The sequence below is a fragment of the Oncorhynchus tshawytscha genome, linkage group LG13 (genome assembly GCF_018296145.1).
Source record: "Oncorhynchus tshawytscha isolate Ot180627B linkage group LG13, Otsh_v2.0, whole genome shotgun sequence".
NCBI classification, from domain to species: domain Eukaryota; kingdom Metazoa; phylum Chordata; class Actinopteri; order Salmoniformes; family Salmonidae; genus Oncorhynchus; species Oncorhynchus tshawytscha.
Genome location: NC_056441.1, coordinates 39,817,136 through 39,837,868, shown reverse-complemented (window position 1 = coordinate 39,837,868; position 20,733 = coordinate 39,817,136). Strand labels below are relative to the sequence as shown.

The 20,733-nt window shown below is 41.8% G+C and overlaps 1 protein-coding gene across 1 annotated transcript in view; it reads right to left on the bottom strand.

Moving 5' to 3' along the window:
- The window catches only part of LOC112264937 (sodium/hydrogen exchanger 3-like), a 53,595-nt gene extending 38,527 nt beyond the window's left edge, over positions 1–15,068 (bottom strand). Inside the window, exons 1-6 of the mRNA XM_024441852.2 lie at positions 14,668–15,068; positions 7,086–7,388; positions 6,717–6,877; positions 1,948–2,026; positions 1,179–1,356; positions 512–732 (exon numbers count right to left, since the gene is read on the bottom strand). Of these exons, the coding sequence (XP_024297620.1) occupies positions 512–732; positions 1,179–1,356; positions 1,948–2,026; positions 6,717–6,877; positions 7,086–7,388; positions 14,668–14,917 (1,192 nt within the window). The 5' untranslated portion in view covers positions 14,918–15,068. The remainder of the gene's footprint in view (positions 1–511; positions 733–1,178; positions 1,357–1,947; positions 2,027–6,716; positions 6,878–7,085; positions 7,389–14,667) is intronic.
- Between the last annotated feature and the right edge of the window lie 5,665 nt (positions 15,069–20,733).

Here is a 20,733-nt window from a genome sequence, read left to right as displayed (position 1 = left end):
TAAGTGTTTCATGTGATTTTTGATTGCATTTGGTTAGAGGGACAATAGAGCCCTGAGTATCAGGCCATTAGCGACCTGATGATCGTTAGCGAGTTGGGTATTACCAACGCATTTCCAGAGTGCATAAGAGGAGATTACTGTGACTCAACGGTCACATAGAATATTACTGAGGTCCTGACTCATGACTGCCGGTGTGGCGGTAATATGGTCACTGCAACTGCCCTAGCCAGGCACATCGGTTTGTGTGTGTCAAGAACTGCAACACTGCTGGGCTTTTCATGCTCAACAGTTTCCCGTGTGAATCAAGAATGGTCCACCACCCAAAGGACATCCAGCCAACTTGACACGACTGTGGGAAGCATTGGAGTCAACATTGCCAGCATCCCTATTGTACGCTTTCGACACCTTCTAGAGTCCGTGCCTCCACGAATTTAAGCTGTTCTGAGGGAAAAGAATCTCCATTGATTCCTCCGCTCACAAAATAATACTAAAGATTATGACTCAAACTCACCTATGAACCTGAACACAAAGATGAAGAGGAGTGTGAGGAAGATAAAGGCTGTGTTCCACACCCATATAGACGGATCTATGGCTGTGATGCCGAGGAAGACGAAGATGATGGTCTCTGAGCCATTTGCGAACACCTTCATTGCGTATCGTACCGTGCTGACTGACCTCTCGTCCATGTTGGCATTGATATACTTCTGACAGCAGACGCCATAGAACGTACACCTATGTCACAGCAAGAAAGGGGTCACGTCACTTAGAATAGACTACAACGCAGTAGGTACTGTATATAATGGTATGTAGAGAGCTCTGCCATAGTCGACCAGAGTCAACCTCAAGGGCCATACATTTCTCAAACATACATTCTGAGAAAAAAGGTTTATTCGGCTGTCTCCATAGTAGAACCCTTCTTGCTTCTATATAGAACCTTCTGTGAAAGGGTTCTACCTGGAACCCAAAAAGGGTTATACTGTGGGGACAGCTGAAGAACTCTTAGGTTCTAGGTAGTGCACACTTAGAGAAAAAAAAGAGCTATGTAACTGAAATACATATTGTATCTAAAAACTAAGCCAAGGTAAGTGGAAATATCATGTTAGGTTTTCAATGGAAACCCCCTTAACGGAAAGGTTGTAAAAGGCTAATAAATCAACATAACACTCAGAAGGACTTACGACAGGATAGGAGAAAGTGAGAGCATCTCGGCTGTGAGGTAAGAGAGGTAGCCCAGGATAAAGATGAAGCCTGGCTCGATGATCTGGATGTTCTTGGTGCATCTGGTTAGGAGCGAGATCAGCAGAGCAAAGACGACACCAACCAGGGCGCCTCCAACCGCCACCACGAAGAACGAGACTACACAGGGCAGAGGAGGAAGAGAGAGGAGGGTGATGAGAGACAGAGAAAAGGGAAACAGGATGAAAGAAGAGGAAGAAGTGAGACAGAATGACATATGGAGAGGCAAACAGGGAACAAAGATACTTGTTTCATGAATAAATACAAAACATACAACCTGTTCCTGGAGAGCCGCAGGTGCTGCAGGATTTTGTCCCAACTAGCTACCCTACCTGACCAACTGAGCTAATTGATCAGTTCAGTGACTGCCTAAATTCAACATACCTGGTCTTTCAGGTCGGTTAAATCAAAAACAGCTCTCCAGGATCAGGGTTGCCTACCCCTGGGTTAGATAGATTACATACTCGATTACTTGTTGCATTATCCTAGCAGTTTGCTTCAAGTTGGCACAAGAAGCTGTTGCTGTTGACTACGTGACAGGGCTCTATTTGTTGGCCTGAAAATCTAAAACTGTGTCCCAAATGGCACCCTATTCCCCACATAGGGCTCTCGTAAAAAGTACTGCACAATGGACCATGGTCAAAAGAAGTGAACTACATAAGGAATAGGGTGCCATTTGGGACATAGCCAAGGTGTGACGCTCTTACGTACTTATGCCTTTGATGATCTCTACAGCGTCGATTTTTGCCCCTCCAAGCGACACAAATGCATTAAACACATTGAACAGCACCTGAGGGGACATGGAAATAAAGATGACCGGTCTGTGGTGGGGAGGTTAAGCAACCAAATTCATCAAACATTACAATTAATTTAATAAATTGTGTAATGTAATCCATTAGATTACAATTGTTTTATTGGTCTATTTGTACGTGATTGATGTTGTTATGGCGACCTACAGACAGACAGCATTCCCAGAAGTAAGTCATGTGACTGACTGGTGCAGTTCAGTAAAGGTGCCGTGTCTTGTGTATTGCCTTTGCAATTCATTTGTGAGGTTTAGGTTTCCCATGATGAATAGCATTACATTTGGAACCCATCAAAATTCTTATTTAACACATTACGAAAAGTGATGTAAATGTTTTTGCCAAAAAACTGTAGTGTAAACATTAAGCCTGTGTCCCAAATGGCACTCCTATTCCATATGAAAGGCATCTTCAGACTTACCCTATGCACATGCGTAACAAGAATGGTGTGTGTGGCTTTAATTAAATCCCAGAAAATACACCCACTGGGTGGCCTACCAATTTGATCAGTGAGTATTTAAAGCAATCCCTTTAAATACGGAATGTGATCTGAACAACATTAGAATGTAGCCTATAAAGAAGGCATTCAGAATGGACATCAATGAAAGATAGCCATCAAAACATATTTATCTTTAGTTTCAGAATCCATGTATAGAAAAGTGATCCATGCATAAAAGCAGTGATATTTAACTATATGCTTAGGGAAGTTTTCATGAACCCTAAGCTGCACATGGAAAAATATGGTTTTGCACAAAAAAAAAAAGTGTTTTAAATGAAATAAATGGCCACATTCAGGTCTTCAACCCATGGTAATGTTGGAAAATTAGCATAGAATTATAATATGGAGAATAGTGTACAATAGTATACCCTGGCCTATTGGTTGCCCTGACCATGGAACTGTGTGATCCCACTAGGCACAAACTAGTTGAATCAACATTGTTTCAATATAATTTGTCACATGTATTGTGTCGTGGAATCTACGTGTAAAACACGTGGATTTGCAGAAAGTCAACCAGTACTGTTTCATTACTCAACATAGACAAACATAGATCTTTGATGTTATATCCACTATCAGAAAAAATACACTGGGCAGCACCTCCTACTGGAAAGTTGATCTACAGCTATCCCTATGTTCTACCACCCAGGGTTTTAACCTAGCCCTGCCCTGCCCTGCTTTGACATCTGTCACTGACTACTACCAATGTGCTATTGTGAGAATGATTGAGAGATCTCCACTAAATAGATTCACTGTTGCTATCAAAGTCATTCTAAAAGGTTGGTTTAACAGAGCAAATAATAATACATTTAACTTATATAGCGCTTTTCATAATAGAAATCTCAAATGCTTCATAAGCAAAGAACAAACAATATATCATGACAGGTCAGGTCAACCAACTGAGGCCAAGTCTTTGAATGCTGCATCCTCTGTTGATGGAAAGGGTCAGTTCATGGGTTGAGCGGAGGGAGCTGGACAGAGGTTGGTAGATGATGGTGAGGGAGTCTGCTGGTGGTCTTGTAGAGGGCAAGTCTGGGAACCAAGCCTGAGTCATATAGCCACTGGACTTCTCTTCCACTCTGTGTAGCACCCACTTGGGCAATGCCTGGGCAGCTCTGGGCACCAGAAACCACACACAGTTCAGAGTAGTAGCCAGTCATCCTCTCTCTAAACCCTTTGCCTCAGCACTGTATTCGTCCATCTCCCATTCCTCTCACGATGTTCTCAAAATATCAGAAACTGGCAGACAGGTGAAATATATAAGCTGGTACGGTGTCCAGATGCATAAACAAAAACATTAGCCAGCTAGCTAGCAAGCCAAAACAAAAAGGGTTGACCTGTCAGTCAATCTGCAATTTACAGAATGTGCAATAAAAACTCATAAAAATTGTAAATGTTGGTTCCAAAAACAATGGATAAAAACATTTGAAAATAACTAAAAATAACTACACATTTACAAGAGCTCTGTCTCGGCTACTACCAAAGCGGCATGGCAACTCCTTTAAATTAAATGTAACCATACTTTATACACTGAGTGTACAAAACATTAGAAACACCAGTTCTTTCCATGACACAGACTGACCAGGTGAAAAATATGATCCCATATTGATGTCTCCTGTTAAATCCACTTCAATCAGTGTAGATGAAGGGGAGGAGACAGGTTAAAGAAGGATGTTTAAGCCTTGAGACATGGATTGTGTATATGTGCCATTCAGAGGGTGAATGGATAAGACACCATATTTAAGTTAAAGAATAGGACTAACTTAATTTAAAGTTTTATTTGATTTAGTGCAATTCTTTAACTTCAATTTTTGGTTGAGATGGAGACATGAATCCTATATATAATTTATTAATTTGTAGACAAACTGGATTATTGAATTGTTTTTGATTATCAACGCAACCAAATATCAACATTTGAAGGAGATGGCTTAATCCTATTCTTTAACTTGTGTTTTTGGTTTAGTTGGAGACGTAAATCTGACATATTATTTATTAACTTGTCGACAACTTAGGCTATTTACTCTTATTGCAAAAGTGAAATTGAATTTTGTTTGTTGTCAGCACAACCAAACACCAACATTTGAAGGAGATGCATGTTCTGTGCCACTGACTTAGCCTGCCTTTACTCCAGTTTTTCTACAAATTAATAATTGATATGCTGGATTCACATCTTCATCTCAAATTATCCAAGTATTAGAGACATCTCCTTTAGATGTTAATACTTGTTTGCGTTGTCAACAAAACACATTTCAATATTACTTTTGTAATACAGTAAATAGCGTAAAGTTACGGCTCTCTAATGTAACAGCATTTATTCAACCTTAAATTTGTTAACATCCATGGTCACATTGAGGTTACTGTAACTAAACGTCCTTATGTTATCATAGAAAACATTCGTGTTCAAGATAGCATGAAAAGGTCGCAGGTCTGTATTGAACTTCACAATTGCTATAATAATCTGAGCAGAATCTCGAACAGCATTGATGACTTGCACTATGTACTTTTAATGTACAGTGCATTCGGAAAGTACTCAGGCCCCTTGACTTTTTCTACATTTTGTTAGGTTACAGCCTTATTCTAAAATGGATTAGAAAAATTATAATTCTCAATCTACACACAATGCCCCATAATGACAAAGCAAAAACAGGTTTATATAGACAGGTGTGTGCCTTTCCTAATCATGTCCAATCAATTGAATTTACCACAGGTGGACTCCAAGTTGTAGAAACATCAAGGATTTTTAATGGAAACCGGATGCACCTGAGCTCAATTTTGAGTCTCATAGCAAAGGGTCTGAATACTTATGTAAATATGATATCATTTTCTTTATTGGTAATACATTTGCATACATTTCTAAAAACCTGTTTTCACTTTGTCATTATGGGTGTAGTGTGTAGATTGCTGAGGATTTAAATGTTTTATTTAATCCATTTTAGACTAAGGCTGTAACATAACAAAATATGGAAAAGTCAAGGGGTCTGAATACTTTCTGAATGCACTACTCTCAACTGCAATCCAGGTCATTTGATTGTTTCTAGACGAAGCACACTGATAACGCATTAAGCTGTTGTATAAATACAAACTATTCAGACATTGTATTCCCATTTGAACGTTGTTGTGCTTTTACAACAGTGATGACACATTTAGATGATACCTAAACCCAGAATCGGACAGTTTTTCCATTGGAATTAAGTTGTACACATTAGGAATTCTTATTTTGGAGTTGGGTGGATAAAGGTTTAAATCTCATTGATGAACGTCTCAACCAAATGTCCACCTTGAAATTAAGTGATTTTCCCAGTGGCCAAGTATTGCGCCATGCCTCAGGTTCAAACTGTTACGGCTTGGTCTGCGCTCCATAATGATTTAATTAGCCGACATGTCTTTTTCTTTTTTTTACATGAAATATTATGAACTACTACTAGTGATCCTCAGCAACAACAACACGGATGTGACAGCGTTTACAGATGTAGCAAATGTAATGATACAAACTGTAGGCTACCAACTGAAGGGAACCTGATCAAAAGTAGTGCACTATATACAGTAGGACAGGGATATTCAAATAGTATTTGAGAAAGTCCAATCACACAAATTTCCTAGGATGGTAAAGGTCCGAATGGATATTGTCATTATCAGCGTAGTAACAGACCCCCACTTCTCATTTTGCCATGTCTTGTGTGTGTTCATGTGATATCTGTTTTGTATGTTTTATAGCAAATTCCTTCCAATTCTATACATTTTTCCATGGGGTGGAGAGAACATTTTTCAGTAAATTTTTCAGCTCATTTTCTGCAATTGTACACATTTTGCCATGTCTTATGTGTATTCATGTGATATGAGTGACTCAAACATTACAACAAAACCAATGGGGTGAAAAACGTTAGCTAACATGGGCTAGTTGATCAACTGTCATAAATAGCTCTTTCAGGTCAGCAATGACTGACATAAGAGGAAAACTTTTGAAGCACTGCCAAATTACAAAATTGCAGCTTGTGTATTCCACTATTACACCTTTCAAGAAGAGTAAGTTGAAAGCGCTACTGAGTTCCAAAAAAAATAAAAATGTAGGCCTCATTCCGTATTGACACCGTTCTTGGTCAGCATGGCTGACATAGGGAAAAGGGTACAATTTGTGACGCAGCCTAATAATGATAAATGAGGATGAAGATTGTGAGACTGACCACTGTGACGCCGTCGTTGAGAAGGGACTCCCCAAACACCAGGATGTACAGGACCTCGTTGACATGGACCTCCTCAAACACGGCAATCACAGCCACGGGGTCCACAGCAGCAATCAGACTCCCAAACAACAGCAACTGCAGAAGACCAGTGTCGATATCACCTACAGAGGCCCAGGGTAAAAGGTGTTATGATCTCAGACCTTTCATCTACCTTACACATTAACTCCGATTGAGGACCGCACAAATGCCCTTTTCAATCATCAGAAAACTATAGAAGAACCCATATTTTATGTTGATCTGCTCTATGGGCCCCCTGGTCAAAAGTAGAGCACTAAAATAGGAATTTGGGCCACACATTGGCTGCCTTACCTATGGCCCCGCCTAACCAGCAACCCCAAAGGGCAAGTCCCAAAGTGGCAGCGTTCCAGCAGGTGCCAATAACGGCGTAAACCAGGATGGAGCCCAAGTTGCTGAAAAACAGCTTGTTGGGCATGGAGTAGCCCGAGTCCAGGACGATCTGGGGCAGCAGGTAGAAGAAGAAGATGAAGGGCTGCAGCCTGAAGGACTGCACCTTGTCTGCCCCGTAGATGATGCCGCCCAGGCCCCAACCGATGCAAATGAGGAGGCCGCTCTCCGGGATCACACTGGTCAGGCTGGGGATCAGCTGGAACACTGTTGGTGAAGAGAGTGAGAAACAAGGACAAGAGAGACACATTCAGAGATACGTAGAGTGAATGAAAGATAAAGAGGGTCAGAAAGTTGAATGATAACAGAGCACTTTCAGACTCATATGTACACTACTTTACCATCTTAAGATTTCTGTGTTCCGTCTTACCTATGTAAATGTTATTCTGTCTATCCATTGATCATTTATACTCTGTGTGTTTCTCGTATAATTAAACTATATTTGTAAGGTTGTGCGTGCATGCTATATTTAGTCATCCACTGTAGGCAACCTACTTTTGTGCTATAACTGCTGGTACATTGGTTATTGCATGGAAAAAGCTATTGTTACGGTGTTACCCAATGTTTAGACAAATATGGTGATGCATTTTCTCTGGATAGTAAGTGACTTTGAAAATCGGCAAAAGAAAACAAAGGAAATATATTAGCTACAAAACAACGCAGCATGTCACAAGGCTCCGCAACATCAGGTAGAGAACGGTCTGGGATTGACCAATGGGAACACTTAATGGCATAGACAACACCGTTCAATCAAGAGCGTCTAACCTATAGCAGAGCGCTTTGGACACACCCACTCTGAGACCGGCAGGGTAGCCTAGTGGTTAGAGCATTGGACTAGTAACCGGAAGGTTGCAAATCCCCGAGCTGACAAGGTACAAATCTGCCGTTCTGCCCCTGAACAGGCAGTTAACCCACTGTTCCTAGGCAGTCATTGAAAATAAGAATTTGATCTTGACCGACATGCCTAGTTAAATAAAGGTAAAAAATAAAATAAAAACCAGTCCGGGACGCAGCTACTTATACTTGTTGATAAACACTGATGAGGGCTATAGTTGCCAGACAGTAGTAGAATTATGTTGAGACTATTTATGGCCCAAATGCTATACAAAACACAGCTTTCATTCTCACTGGAGGATATAGCCTGCTCCCTTCAATCTGTTGTTTACAATAGACTTCAAATCCTATTATTCCCCTCTTTGTCCTGCACTCAGTTAGGCCTACATGTTCCCTCCCATGAACATTGTATTGAATTATGAAAGTTAACTTTCTCGTTTGAAACGAGACCCGAAGTATACATAAAATAAGATTTTGTTCTTAACTGACTTGCCTGGATAAATAAAGGTTAAAAAAAAAGAGAATTTAACCAAAAAAAAATACATGAAGATCAGAATCTAAGAACAAATTCTTGATTATGTTTTAGGATCATGAGTCATATTTGAGTCCAGGCCACAGAGAAAGGCATTACAACTTTCATAGCCTTATCTGTCTGCCAGCATCGTTGTGAATACTACCAACTCTGCGATATATTCATTGACATAGTTTGTGTCTGTAACATTACTTTAAACTGTGGCAGAAATGAACCCTGGATTTAGTCTGAGTAGTATTGTTTCCTCTTTAAAGCTTTAATTTGATCACAACTGCTCTCCCCAAAAGTTCAAAACACTCAATTCAAACAATGTATCAATGATCATTGTCTAACAGTGAATCTGCAGCTGTGTCATCTGATCCTCAAGACCCCTAAAGCTGACCGCATACCCATTTTGGGTACCCCAGCCACCAGTATTCGTAGGATAATGAGGTAGGGGGCTTCCACATGGTACCACATAAGTCACTATTTGTATCCCTGACAGGCTGGACCCATGGTCCATTCCAGCCTGGCTGTGGTTCGATCCCGCCACCCCTGACTCTGGATGCGACCCATGGGGTGCTCCCACCTCCATACCCTCAACCACTAGGCCCATGGTGCAAGTCAGCAACGCTGCCCCCAGCAGCAAGTTCTGCTTGGCATTTCACTAAATAAATAATGCTGCAAAAAATCTCTACTGTACTCAACCAAGGGAAGAGACTCTCTGTGTTTCTCAGTCTCTACTGTACTCAACCAAGGGCAGAGACTCTCTCTGTGTTTCTCAGTCTCTACTGTACTCAAAGGCAGAGTCTCTCTCTGTTTCTCAGTCTACTGTACTCAATCAAAGGCAGAGACTCTCTCTCTCTCTGTGTTTCTCAGTCTACTGTACTCAATCAAGGGCAGAGACTCTCTCTCTATCTGTGTTTCTCAGTCTCTACTGTACTCAGCCAAGGGCAGAGACAGTTTCTCTGTCTCTACTGTACTCAATCAGGGGCAGAGACTCTGTGTTTCTCAGTCTCTACTGTACTCAATCAAGGGCAGAGACTCTCTCTCTTTCTGTGTTTCTCAGTCTCTACTGTACTCAACCAAGGGCAGAGACTCTGTGTTTCTCAGTCTACTGTACTCAATCAAGGGCAGAGACTCTCTCTCTCTGTGTTTCTCAGTCTCTACTGTACTCAGCCAAGGGCAGAGACTGTTTCTCTATCTCTACTGTACTCAATCAGGGGCAGAGACTCTGTGTTTCTCAGTCTCTACTGTACTCTCTCTGTGTGTGTCTCAGTCTCTACTGTACTCAACCAAGAGACTCTCAGAGAAACTGTCTCTGCCCTTGGCTGAGTATAGTAGAGACTGAGAAACACAGATAGAGACTAGAGTCTCTGCTCAATCTGAGTACTGTACTGAGAAACAGAGTCTCTGCCCTGTTTCTCAGTACTGTAGAGACTGAATCAAGGGCAGAGACTCTCTGCCCTCTGTGTTTCTCAGTCTACAGTAGACAGAAAGGGCAGAGACTCTGCTCTTTGAGTCAGTGAGATGTTTCTCAGTCTCTATTGTACTCAGTAGAGACTGAAGGGCAGAGACAGTCTTCTCTGTCTGAGTACAGTAGAGACTGAGACACACACAGAGACTCTCTCTCTGTTTCTCAGTCTACTGTACTCAAAGGCAGAGACTCTCTCTGTGTTTCTCAGTCTCTACTGTACTCAATCAAGGGCAGAGACTCTCTCTCTGTTTCTCAGTCTACTGTACTCAATCAAGGGCAGAGATTACTATGCCACTCTCAAGGAGGAAACTTCATACTAATCTGTGCTTTCAAGCCAAATGAGAAGTTTTTACATTTGGTGTGTAATTTCAGTTCATTGTTTGCCTGGCCTCAGAGAGGTGTTTCATGCCCACATTCTCACGCAGGTGTGTGTACACGGGACAAGAAATCTGTGGATACGTATTTGTATGTTAACGTAATTGATATAGTGCACAACAGAAACGTATCAAGTAGTATACAATGGCATGTATTTGTGATGAGAACACTATTCTGGTGAACTCCATAGTGACGATGTTGTTTGGGTCCGGAGGCATCATGACATATCCTAAATAATATGTGTTTTATTTCCTTAAAACTACACTGTCACTGGACATGTACTGTACTCAATCAGCATAACGAATAATATTCCTTACACAGGTGACAGGTAATCCAACTGAAACTTGATTTATTTTAACTTGGAACTCTTTGCTATCATAGCTTGTAATATGTGTACAAGTGAATAAGTCATAAGTCAGTACGTCAGTATGTGTCAGTATATGTGTACATATACTGACTTGTTCAGCAGTCAATGTAACACAGTGCTCACATAAGCCTGTTGGACTTAACAAGGCCTAACAGCTGGAAGTGTTGTGAAACTGAAGCCATTCACTTGAGGATGCATCTGCATAACAGACCCAGTGAGTCATCTAACTTGCACACATTATAAATAAGTCAAATGTTATTTTAACATACATTAGAGGCGGGTTTATTATTATCTACTTGATTTACAGGCAAATGTTTAACTCCATGGCTAAATAGGGTGGGAAAATATGGCATGCATCAATTCACACCATTAGCCATGTAAATAAACTAATGTCCCAATGTATCATTTTAACCAGCGCACAGCCTGCTGTTTAGCCTTTAAAATGTTAAACATGATTATGGCCTTGAGTCCCATGTTCCTCCAAGCATGTAAAAGTATGCCATTTTTAACACCTGATTAGAAAGGTTGTCTTGGAAAGATGGAAAGGTTAAACAAATGGCATTTTTGTGCCTGAAGTTGTAGACACACTACATATTCTTGTGGAATTGTATCTTTGCAGTGTATATTTAACATTTGCGAAGTTCATACCAGTTGCAATTGAGTTACTAGGAGCTATAGCATTCAGGTGTTCTTTTGACCCTTCTGCGTTTCTGCTACTAATGCCCTAAAGGCGACCTACAGGTTGCTGAAGGCGACCTACAGCAACCTCAGAATACTCATGTGCTTTGTAATGTCCTTTACATTTTCATCATTGTGTAAAATGACGTTACGCCTGCAAGAAAATACTTCTATAGCACATTTCCATAAGTAACCACTTGCAAATATGTTTTTGATGTTCTACCCATGGGGAAACCCTCTTTCTAAGGTCTCTTTACAGATTACTAATCAGGACTGCCAACCTTCCAGTTTGGACTGGAGTTACCTCCTGTCAAATAGTGAAGACAGCCCAGGAGATTTTTGTGACGATTGAATTAGATGAATACAAGAAATCAGTCCATTACAAGTTGTCAACCCTAGGTTGTCACGCCCTGATCTGTTTCACCTGCCAATGTGCTTGTCTCCACCCCCTCCAGGTGTTGCCCATCTTCACCATCCCCTGTGTACTTATACCTGTGTTGTCTGTCTGTTGTCAGTTTGTCAAGCTTACCAGCGTTTGTCCTGTCTTTTCCCAGCCTCTCTTTATCTCGTCCTCCTGGTTTTTGACCCTTGCTTGTCCTGACCACTCTGCCCGTCCCTGAGCCTGCCTGCCATCATGTACCTTTGCTCCTACTCTGGATTATCGACCCCTGCCTGCCTTGACCTGTCGTTTGCCTCCCCCTGTTGTTACAATAAACATTGTTACTTCACGCAGACTGCACTTGGGTCTTACTGTCACGTTCGTCATAACGAGGAGACCAAGGCGCAGCGTGAGATGAATACATTATTCTTTATTTAAATGAAGAACACTAAACAAACACCGCAAGCGTGAAGCTATAACCACAAGTGCTGACTTGCAACTACACATAGACAATAACCCACAAAACCAAAATGGCAACCTCAATAGGATCCACAATCTGAGACAACGATAAACAGCTGCCTCTGATTGGGAACCAATTCAGACCACCATAGACCTACATATACCTAGACATACTAAAACACCATAGATATACAAAAACCCTAGACAGGACAAAAACACACATACCACCCTCGTCACACCCTGATCAAAATAAAAAATAAAAAATAGATAACTAAGGTCAGGGCATGACACTTACCTTCCTTATAGGTTAGGCTAATCAGTCATTCCTCTTCTATCCATTCCTACCAAAACTAGGCCAATAGGCTGGGAATTAATTTCAGAAGCCCTGTTTATACCTGCCACTAGCCAGCATCCTTCGTCCTGATCTTGACCTAATCTTATCTGTTTACACTTATAAGATCTGATCAATGTGTCTTCTAATCGTATACACCAATCCGGTCTAGAAATGTAGGCACAGTCAGAGTGTGATCAATACAAAGGTTGCACATTAGAACCAGGTATAAATGTGGCTATAGCCTGGTTGTGTTTTGATTAGACTGGTGACAGAGGATGAGGACACAATACAGTCAACAGTTTATTAGTTGATCATGTTCTTGCATGTAGATCTTAAGGGAAGCGATCACTACTACCTCACTCTCCAACCAAGGTGCATGAATTGTAAAGAGGAGATTCAGCAACTTTTGCAAGACAATGAAAGTAAATAAAATATTTATTGTTAAAAGGTAAAATCATGTTTTTTACGCACTTCCATTGTCCTCCAAGAGTTGCTGAATCTCCTCTCTTCTTCATGTAGATGTTCACAGGAGGTGAAGTATGCAACAGTTCAAAAGTTCTACAGTCCAAACAGGTCATTTTACAGTGCATATGTAACGGTATTCTTCCTCCTCTTCTGAGGAGGAGTAGCGAGAAGGATCGGAGGACCAATGCGCAGCTTGGTAAGTGTCCATAACGTTTTTTTAAAGACATAAACTGAACACTACAAAACAATAAACAGTACCGTGTGGCAACAAACACTCACACGGAAACAGAAAATAAACACCCACAACCAAAATGGGGAAAACAGGCTAGCTAAGTATGATTCTCAATCAGAGACAACGAAAGACACCTGCCTCTGATTGAGAACCATACTAGGCCCAACACATAGAAATATAACAACCTAGAAAAACAAACAGACTGCCCACCCCAACTCACACCCTGACCATACTAAAACAAAGACAAAACAAAGGAACTAAGGTCAGAACGTGACAGCATATTTATACTGACTGGAGGAGGTATGACTCCATCCTGGCCCCCTGTACTAAGCACACCAACCAGACATGGTCCATTGTCCCCAATTATCATCAAGCAGAATAAATTGACTGAGAGAGCTGGTGGAGAAGAGGATGGAAGAAAGCAAGCTTCATATATCTGTGGAGGAAGAAAAATGCCAGTGCTTTTCCCATTATGGGGAAAACACACTGTTGTCTACAATAAACCATAACTATTGTGCAATATAAAATGCTTAGGTACCAGGGTTAAAAGCCATTCATTCTTTACAGAAACATTCTGCAAAACAGTGGCGGATTACTATTATAATTGAATTGAAGCATGTTTGTAGAGTTCTGCATTGACTCATTAACAGACAACCCATTATTCATGTAGACAAATGAAATGGAAAGGGACCTGACACAACCCATCCTGGGGTCTATCCGAGACTTCTACATTATCACGGTTTGATAAGCACTCCTCAGAGTCACCCGTGTAAATGCTGTTGGTTACGTTTTGAGGAGCTGTTTCACAGATGTCAGCATAGGGTCATTTGAAGGGAATAATGACCAGCTACATTTCAGTTTATCTGCAAGCAGAGCCATACCTACATCTATATGGAAGTCTTTATCTGCCAGTAACACATCAAGGCTGTATACTTCCACCATCATATGCATGGAAAACACACTCCCACATGTGTATGTACCTATACACAGAGTGTAACCAACGTCTCATGTGTCAACACAACTGTGAATGCTCCATTACCTTTAACCATTCCCCTTCAAAAGCTGAACCTCCATAACTCACATCTCTACCTACATACACATTAGCACAAATTACATTATCACCTGCCAGACTCTACCAAACATTTCCTTAGCTTTCCTGTCGAAACACAAATAAATCCTGTACAATTTTACACTAACACACAGTTAATTGGCTGTGTCATGACAGTGTAAAGTCAGCGGTCTTAAACTGACATCGGCTTGGTTTATAACATCTGTTATAACTCTGAGAGTGAATAGGGGACGCGATCTATGGTACGATGAAGTGCTATAAAGATAAGTAGCCTGGGGACGGGGGATGTACATCCATGGTACTCACCGAGTTTGCAGAGCCAGCTGACCAGGATCCAGACTACTATCAGGTACGGGAATTGAATTTCATGCCAGTTCCAGGTGACGATGGGCAGGGTGGTGATAAGGTTCGTTGTTCCATTTTCTGTGCCCTTGTCAGTCCTGTGCTCTGTGCCCATCTGAAGGTCATCATTACCTGCCTGAGATGCCAGGCTGGGCCAACTGATGGCAAGCAGCACAATCCCCAGGAAGAACGTGGAGTGCCATAGAGCTGGCATCTTGGAGCTGGATGCTTTTCAAATCTTTTGCTCTTTGATCAATCTTGGTGTCTGTCTCTCATTCCCTCCCTCTCGGTCCTCTCTCACCGTCTCTGGATTTTCAGTGCTGGCCCTAAGTATGTTTGCTCCTCTCTGTCCTCGCTCAGGCTAGAGTACACCTTTTCACTACAGATGAAAGCTCCTCCCACTCTTTAGCCGGACCAGCTAGTTGGGCCACTTCTTCAATGGCAGGGACAGAGGTTTTGCCCCACCTTGCCACCCTCTTGGTAATCACTAGCTCAGGACACCAGAGGCTTTTCCAAAGTCTGCCACCCTTGCCAGCAGGCACACCAGCTAAGCTAGTTAGACAAGCTAGCTACTCTAACTTGATTGATGGCCTGAAATAATTCTTGGTAGCTAGTTATGAGGTTGGGAACCTATCTGGGCTAGCTAAAGCCAACTTCATAAAATTGCTAGTTAGCTAGAAGGTGTTAGAGATTCAGCAAAAATCTGAGGGGGCCCAATATTTATTTTGGGGTTGGCACAGGGACATGTGGCTCCTCAGATTTTTGTTTCTCTAACACTTCTTGTCACCTACCAATTTTATGAAGTTGGCTTTAGCTAGCCCAGGTAAGTTCCCAATCTCCCAACCTCATAACTAGCTATCAAGAAGCCATTTCAGGCTATCAATCAAGTTAGAGTAGTTAAGTAGCTTTTCTAACTATCTTAGCCGGCATGCCTGCTGGCAAGGTTGGTCAGCCACCAATTGTGCAAGTTCAGAATCAGAAAATCACATTGTAGGATTTTTAATGAATTTATTTGCAAATTATGGTGGAAAATAAGTATTTGGTCAATAACAAAAGTTTCTCTCAATACTTTGTTATATACCCTTTGTTGGCAATGACAGAGGTCAAACGTTTTCTCTAAGTCTTCACAAGGTTCTCACACACTGTTGCTTGTATTTTGGCCCATTCTTCCATGCAGATCTCCTCTAGAGCAGTGATGTTTCCACTAGGATGGAAGCAAATGTAAGTGACTTTAACGAATCATGCAAAAAATGAACAGTTGACAGGAATATGTTAGTTTATGTAGAGACAAACGAATAAGCATATTTTTTTCATAAAGTTAATTGATGAAAATCGCAATTTGAAGCTAGCTGTCTAGCTAACATTAGCCAGCTAGCTGGCTAGCTTTATGGTGTTGTGACATGAGTAGGAAATTGACATTCTGGTTGTTTAATGTTTTAGGGACTCCTGAAACAACCAGCAAACCAGGCTGTCGTCTTGTGAAACAGTGGATTGTCGTAGAAATTTTCTGTATTTACCAAATCATGAGAGCAAACCACACACAAGTCAGAGTTAGTTATCACAAAGTCCATCTTTAATTATATGAGCTCCATCACAACCCTGTGACTCTCAGATCAATTCAGTGTCTATAAATGAATTCTCTGAGTCCCTTACACATTGCTACTGAGATCCTTTATAGCAAAGACACACATAGCCAGACAGCATTGGCATAATTTGTCATTCAGCTTTGTCTCCTAAACTATGTTATTTTCTCAAACTCAGAACAAACAAATCCTCCATATCAACAGCCATATATCAAATCCATCCTATCTTGACAAGATCACAGAGACACATTTACTGCCACAGACATTGTGGAGACAAGAGATCCACGCTTGACCTCTCCCCGGCCCACGTAACTTAGTCTTGACAGAGACCAGATGACTGCAAACCCCACCACAGTATTATACAAAAACATTCTGATGAGAAGTAACTTACAAACATGATGAATATAAAACATCTTACCTATGTTACCAACTAATTCTGATTATTCCCTAACAGGATGTAAAGAATCTAGCTAGCTAAAGCATTTACTGCAAATTGAATGTACCATTTTGTAAGCTTGACTTGCTGATATTTGCAATGCAATACAGATAGATGAAATAACGTAGCTAGCTATGTTCTTGCTTACTGTGCAATGGAGGATAAAAATACCTGTATGCCTATGGATGTGTAGCTAGCAATCTAGCCGATCTGTGTATGGACCAAAATGTTTTGTATACACATTAGTTCAGAACCTAGCTATGAACTTCAGCTATCATAGCCAGTTGTATCAAATTCAAAACATTCTGAATGACATTAATGAAGCCTATGGATTGAGTAGAATATAATATAACTGAGCAAAGGATGCAAGTCGTATATGCATGTAGTTATTACCATGCATGAGATCCCCACATTGTAGCCTGTACATTTAATATATTCACTGATCATGTACTCTACCTTTGCCAATAAAAGGTGCAGTTCAGGTATGAATGTCAGATTATTTTTCAGTCATATCCATTACCAGGAGTATCAAATTCCAGTCTTTGAATGATGCGGTGTCTGGATGTAACCTCAGCAAAAAAAGAAACATCCTCTCACTGTGACTAACATAAATGGAATAATGTGTCCCTGAACAAAGGGAGGGTCAAAATAAAAAGTAAGTCAGTATCTGGTGTGGCCACCAGCTGCATTAAGTACTGCAGTGCATCTCCTCCTCATGGACTGCACCAGATTTGTTAGTTCTTGCAGTGAGATGTTACCACACTCTTTCTCCAAGGCACCTGCAAGTTCCCGCACATTTCTGTGGGGAATGGCCCTAGCCCTCATCCTCATCCTCCAATCCAACAGGTCCCAGACGTGCTCAATAGGATTGAGATCCGGGCTCTTCGATGGCCATGGCAGAACACTGACATTCCTGTCTTGTAGGTAATCACTCACAGAACGAGCAGTATGGCTGATGGCATTGTCATGCTGGAGGGTCATGTCAGGATGAGCCTGCAGTAAGGGTACCACATGAGGGAGGAGGATGTCTTCCCTGTAACGCACAGCGTTGAGTTTGCCTGCAATGACAAGCTCAGTCCGATGATGCTGTGACACATCGCCCCAGACCATGACGGACCCTCCACCTCGATCACACTCCAGAGTACAGGCCTCGGTGTACCGCTCATTCCTTCAACGATAAACGTGAATCCGACCATCACCCCTGGTTAGACAAAACCGCGACTCGTCAGTGAAGAGCACATTTTGCCAGTCCTGTCTGGTCCAGCAACGGTGGGTTTGTTCCCATAGGTGACGTTGTTGCCGGTAATGTCTGATGAGAACCTGCCTTACAACAAGCCTACAAGCCCTCAGTCCAGCCTCTCTCAGGGACAGTGTTCAACAGGAATCTGTGTGTGTGGCCTCACCTGTTGTCCGGACTACACTAAGTGGCTGCAGAGTACTTTATGCTGAAAAACATGAATGGACATAAAGACAAATAATATAGCGTAGTTATAGAAATAATGAAGTGTCTTACTATTCTCCGTGGTTGGCCCTCTTGCCTATACTTTGAAGGTGAAAGGAGCCAGTTATACACCTGAGCCTGCTTACTGCACAACAAAATCCATCAATCAGATTGATACGTGTGTAGGTGCGAGTTATAGGTTGTCTAATTGTTTAACATTTTTTCAATATGGTGTTACGCACGTCTCTAGGAAGAGGAAATGCAACACCCTGCTACAACTCAACTCCCCGTGGAGTGAAAGAGGTATGGGACTGTAGGTGCGAGTAAGGATGACAAAAGGCAGAGAATTTACCGTTTACTAGGAATTTATTCCTTAACACGGTAATATGGGGAAAAGGGGCTGGATGGAACCAAAGCAAAGAAAGCAAATGTCAAAGCCCCCCCCCTCCTATCTTACCTGCCTAACCACTACTTATCTGACTTAGCACCACCTGGTGCGCTAACCAAAATACAGGGGGTGGTCCGCCCAGGTCTTACCTAGTGTGCATAGACAGAGTATATACTACGGGTCTATGTATGCCTGTGGGAGTCTTGCCTAAGCACTCCCTAGGTGCCTTCCCCTTCCCCCCTGGGAACAAATTAAACAGAATATTACAAACAACTTCTAAAAAAAAACTGAGAAACACAGGACATCAAATAAGCGCTCTCTGACTGAGCAACAACTAACATATGCAGTTTTGGTATGTCTCACTCTCAGCAACAACCAACATATGATATAACCCTCAGCCATCAGCCTCTCTCAGCAATCATCTCCCTTCTGAGCAACAGAACACTGGTTTATATAGCTTCAGAAGGAGTTGGTAATTGAAGACAGCTGCTTGGGGAGAATTTCAGGAAGCCATTTCCTGAAATACATACATGCAAATACACAAACCACAACACAGAAACTGGGGAACGTAACATATGGGTGATTTAAAATAGCGTGTTTTGTTTTTGTACAGACATCACACCCTTACCTAAACAGCACCCTCACCTGAGAAGTAGAAATCAAAGGGAGAGAAACTGGGAATTGAATAACTGCAGTTGACATAGCTAGGTAAATGGAATAATACTCGTATTGTGCATAGTGTAGTCTATGGTGTTGCCAGGGAACAGCACCCTCTTCGAAGAAGTAGGAGGTGAAGATCTCCCACACACAGATTGACTGTCTTGCTGCGTTGTTGGACCCCATCCTTGACACCATCCTTGTTGGACCTCATCCATTGTTACTTCTAGGTTAGACTACTGCAATGCTCTACTTCCCGGCTACCCGGATAAAGCACTAAATAAACTTCAGCTAGTCCTAAAATTTTGACTAGAACCAAAAAATGTGATCATATTACTTGAGTGCTAGCCTCTCTACACTGGCTTCCTGTTAAGGCAAGGAATGTTTTCAAGGATTTACTGCTAACCTACAAAGCATTTACATGGGCTTGTTCCTCCCTATCTCAGCCTCCAGTATTTATGCTGCAGTAGTTTATGTGTAGGGGGGCTAGGGTCAGTTTGTTATATCTGGAGAACTTTTCCTGTCCTATTCGGTGTCCTGTGTGAATCTAAGTGTGCGTTCTCTAATTCTCTCCTTCTCTCTCTCTCTCGGAGGACCTGAGCCCTAGGACCATGCCCCAGGACTACCTGACATGATGACTCCTTGCTGTCCCCAGTCCACCTGGCCGTGCTGCTGCTCCAGTTTCAACTGTTCTGCCTTATTATTATTTGACCATGCTGGTCATTTATGAACATTTGAACATCTTGGCCATGTTCTGTTATAATCTCCACCCGGCACAGCCAGAAGAGGACAGGCCACCCCTCATAGCCTGGTTCCTCTCTAGGTTTCTTCCTAGGTTTTGGCCTTTCTAGGGAGTTTTTCCTAGCCACCGTGCTTCTACACCTGCATTGCTTGGGGTTTTAGGCTGGGTTTCTGTACAGCACTTTGTGACATCAGGTGATGTAAGAAGGGCTGCATAAATAAATTTGATTGAAATTTGATTGATTGAAACATCCTGCAGAGCAGCAGACTTCTCCTCTGGCACATAGCTGCAGATCCCCCCTCCTGGTCCTCGTGTCCATCCTCATGAAGTTATGCAGGACACTGGTAGTCTTCACACACCTGAATTCCTCCAGGAGGCAGTCCCAGATGACCCTGGTCACCCAACCTTGCAGTGGCCTACACGTTAACTGTATGCAATTGTTTTGAAGGAATCTCCAGTCACAAGGTATCGGTAGGAATATGGAAGATAATGTAATCATTCGACTTTTACATCACCAGGTCATTGTGGATTACTAAAGTATAATATATCCCTGATAATAAATCATACTAAGGTTTAATATCCTTGATAACATTGGATTGATAGATGCATGGGCACACATATGTGCATGTGTAGCATGTGACAATAACAGGATCATATCAAGGATAGCATCAGAAATGAATACATAAATACCACTTGAAGCTTGATGAGGAGTTGATCATTTGAATCAGTTGTGCAGTGCTGAGGCAAAAACAAAAATATGCACCTCTTTGAGTCTCCTGGACC